We start from the raw sequence: 1,856 nt of genomic DNA, 5'->3' as shown, positions 1-1,856 counted from the left end.
GGGGCCCAGGTGCGACCGGCTGCGTTGGGCCCGTGACTGCTCGGGGGGCGGCGCCCTCCCACCGCAGCCGCAGTGGCCGGCGCCGCAGCCAGGAGCCATGGGCAACATCTCCTCCAACATCTCGGCCTTTCAGTCCCTGCATATCGTCATGTTGGGCTTGGACTCGGCCGGCAAGACCACTGTGCTCTACCGGCTCAAGTTCAACGAGTTCGTGAACACTGTGCCCACCATCGGCTTCAACACCGAGAAGATCAAGCTGAGCAACGGCACGGCCAAGGGCATCAGCTGCCACTTCTGGGACGTGGGCGGCCAGGAGAAGCTGCGGCCGCTGTGGAAGTCCTACAGCCGTTGCACGGACGGCATCATCTACGTGGTGGATTCGGTGGACGTGGACCGGCTGGAGGAGGCCAAGACGGAGCTGCACAAGGTGACCAAGTTCGCCGAGAACCAGGGCACGCCGCTGCTGGTCATCGCCAACAAGCAAGACCTGCCCAAGTCGCTGCCGGTGGCCGAGATCGAGAAGCAGCTGGCGCTGCACGAGCTCATCCCGGCCACCACCTACCACGTCCAGCCGGCGTGCGCCATCATCGGCGAGGGCCTCACCGAGGGCATGGACAAGCTCTATGAGATGATCCTGAAACGCAGGAAGTCCCTCAAGCAGAAGAAGAAGCGGTAATGAGCCGGAGCGACCGGGGAGCGAGCGAGTGCGTCAAGAATGAATGAATGGATGGATGGATGGATGGATGAGCGAGAATCCGCGCCCGCGAACAAAGACAGCGAACCAAAGCGATGCTTCGAATTTTTAAAACGGAATCTCTGCACCCAAATGCAGGACTGGTGACTTAAGGAGCTGCGAAGGCTGGTTTCCCGGCCTGCTCTCGACCTGCCCCCCACCCCCAGCTCAGGGGACCTTTTGTCTGAACGCCAGAGCTACTGAAGGGGTCGGGAGACGGTGGTGGGGAGTGGAAGTGCCGGTCCTGCTATCCGCCCTCCCAGTCCCAGTTGGAAGGCTCAATTGTTGGAGAGACAAAAGCGATTTCTTCCTACTCCTGCAGGGCCAGAAGTTCAGGCTGCCCCGCCCCCACTGGGGGATCGCACCTGTGAGTTACCTGAGGTATGCATTTCCCAGAACCCTGGGCGTACCCACCTGGGGGGCATGTTGGCTCTTGGGGGACCATCTCTCCTTGCATTCAGAGGCTGTGAAGCTGAGTAATTTTCGGTCACAGGGCAGGCCCCTGTTGAAATTTCATTTGTCCTGCTCTGGGCCCAAAGGAGGTGATGGTTTGGGTCATCAGAGGACTGCCTGGGACGGTGCAGCGGGCACGGAGAGCTGTGCTGGCCTGGCTGGGGATGGCTGCGGAGATGCCCTTTTCCTGGTGCTTTGTGGTGGCTGCAGAAGACCAGTGTTGTTGAGAACTGCTTTTCAGCCTGGAATCAGACATCTTCCAGATGGTTTGGACCCTATCCATGTGTAGGTCATTATCACACAAAGAGACCAATAAAATTAAAAAAAAAAAAAAAAAAAAAAAAAAAAAAAAAAAGACGAACTATTGGAGGTGGTGGCCAATGATGCATTTACTGTTTGCAGGATAGTTAAAGGTGTTTAAAGGGTAAGGCTTTTGGTGTAAATGCTGGATGGGGTGTGTATGTGTGGATATAGGGACCTCCCTCTGTACTGTGTAATCGGCATTAATACCTAGACTCATATGTATGGAATTTTAAATTCTCTTAGCCTACTGATTGGTTTGGATGAGCACACCAGCTGCAGATGTGTGCTGAATTGCAAGATGGTATTTTTTTTTTTAACCAAGGGATGTCTTGTAATACTAACCGTGTGATGATGGGTTTTCAGACAT

The 1,856-nt window shown here is 55.3% G+C and overlaps 1 protein-coding gene across 1 annotated transcript; it reads left to right on the top strand.

Annotated features, from left to right (window-relative positions):
* Positions 1–6: 6 nt before the first annotated feature.
* On the top strand, positions 7–1,856 carry ARL4C (ARF like GTPase 4C). The gene has a single exon (XM_017866274.1). The coding sequence runs from the start codon at positions 98–100 to the stop codon at positions 674–676; it is 579 nt and encodes a 192-aa protein (XP_017721763.1). The 5' UTR covers positions 7–97; the 3' UTR covers positions 677–1,856.

This window comes from Rhinopithecus bieti, unplaced genomic scaffold (assembly GCF_001698545.2).
Source record: "Rhinopithecus bieti isolate Rb0 unplaced genomic scaffold, ASM169854v2 scaffold_23996, whole genome shotgun sequence".
NCBI classification, from domain to species: domain Eukaryota; kingdom Metazoa; phylum Chordata; class Mammalia; order Primates; family Cercopithecidae; genus Rhinopithecus; species Rhinopithecus bieti.
This window is presented reverse-complemented; position numbering and strand designations above follow the sequence as displayed.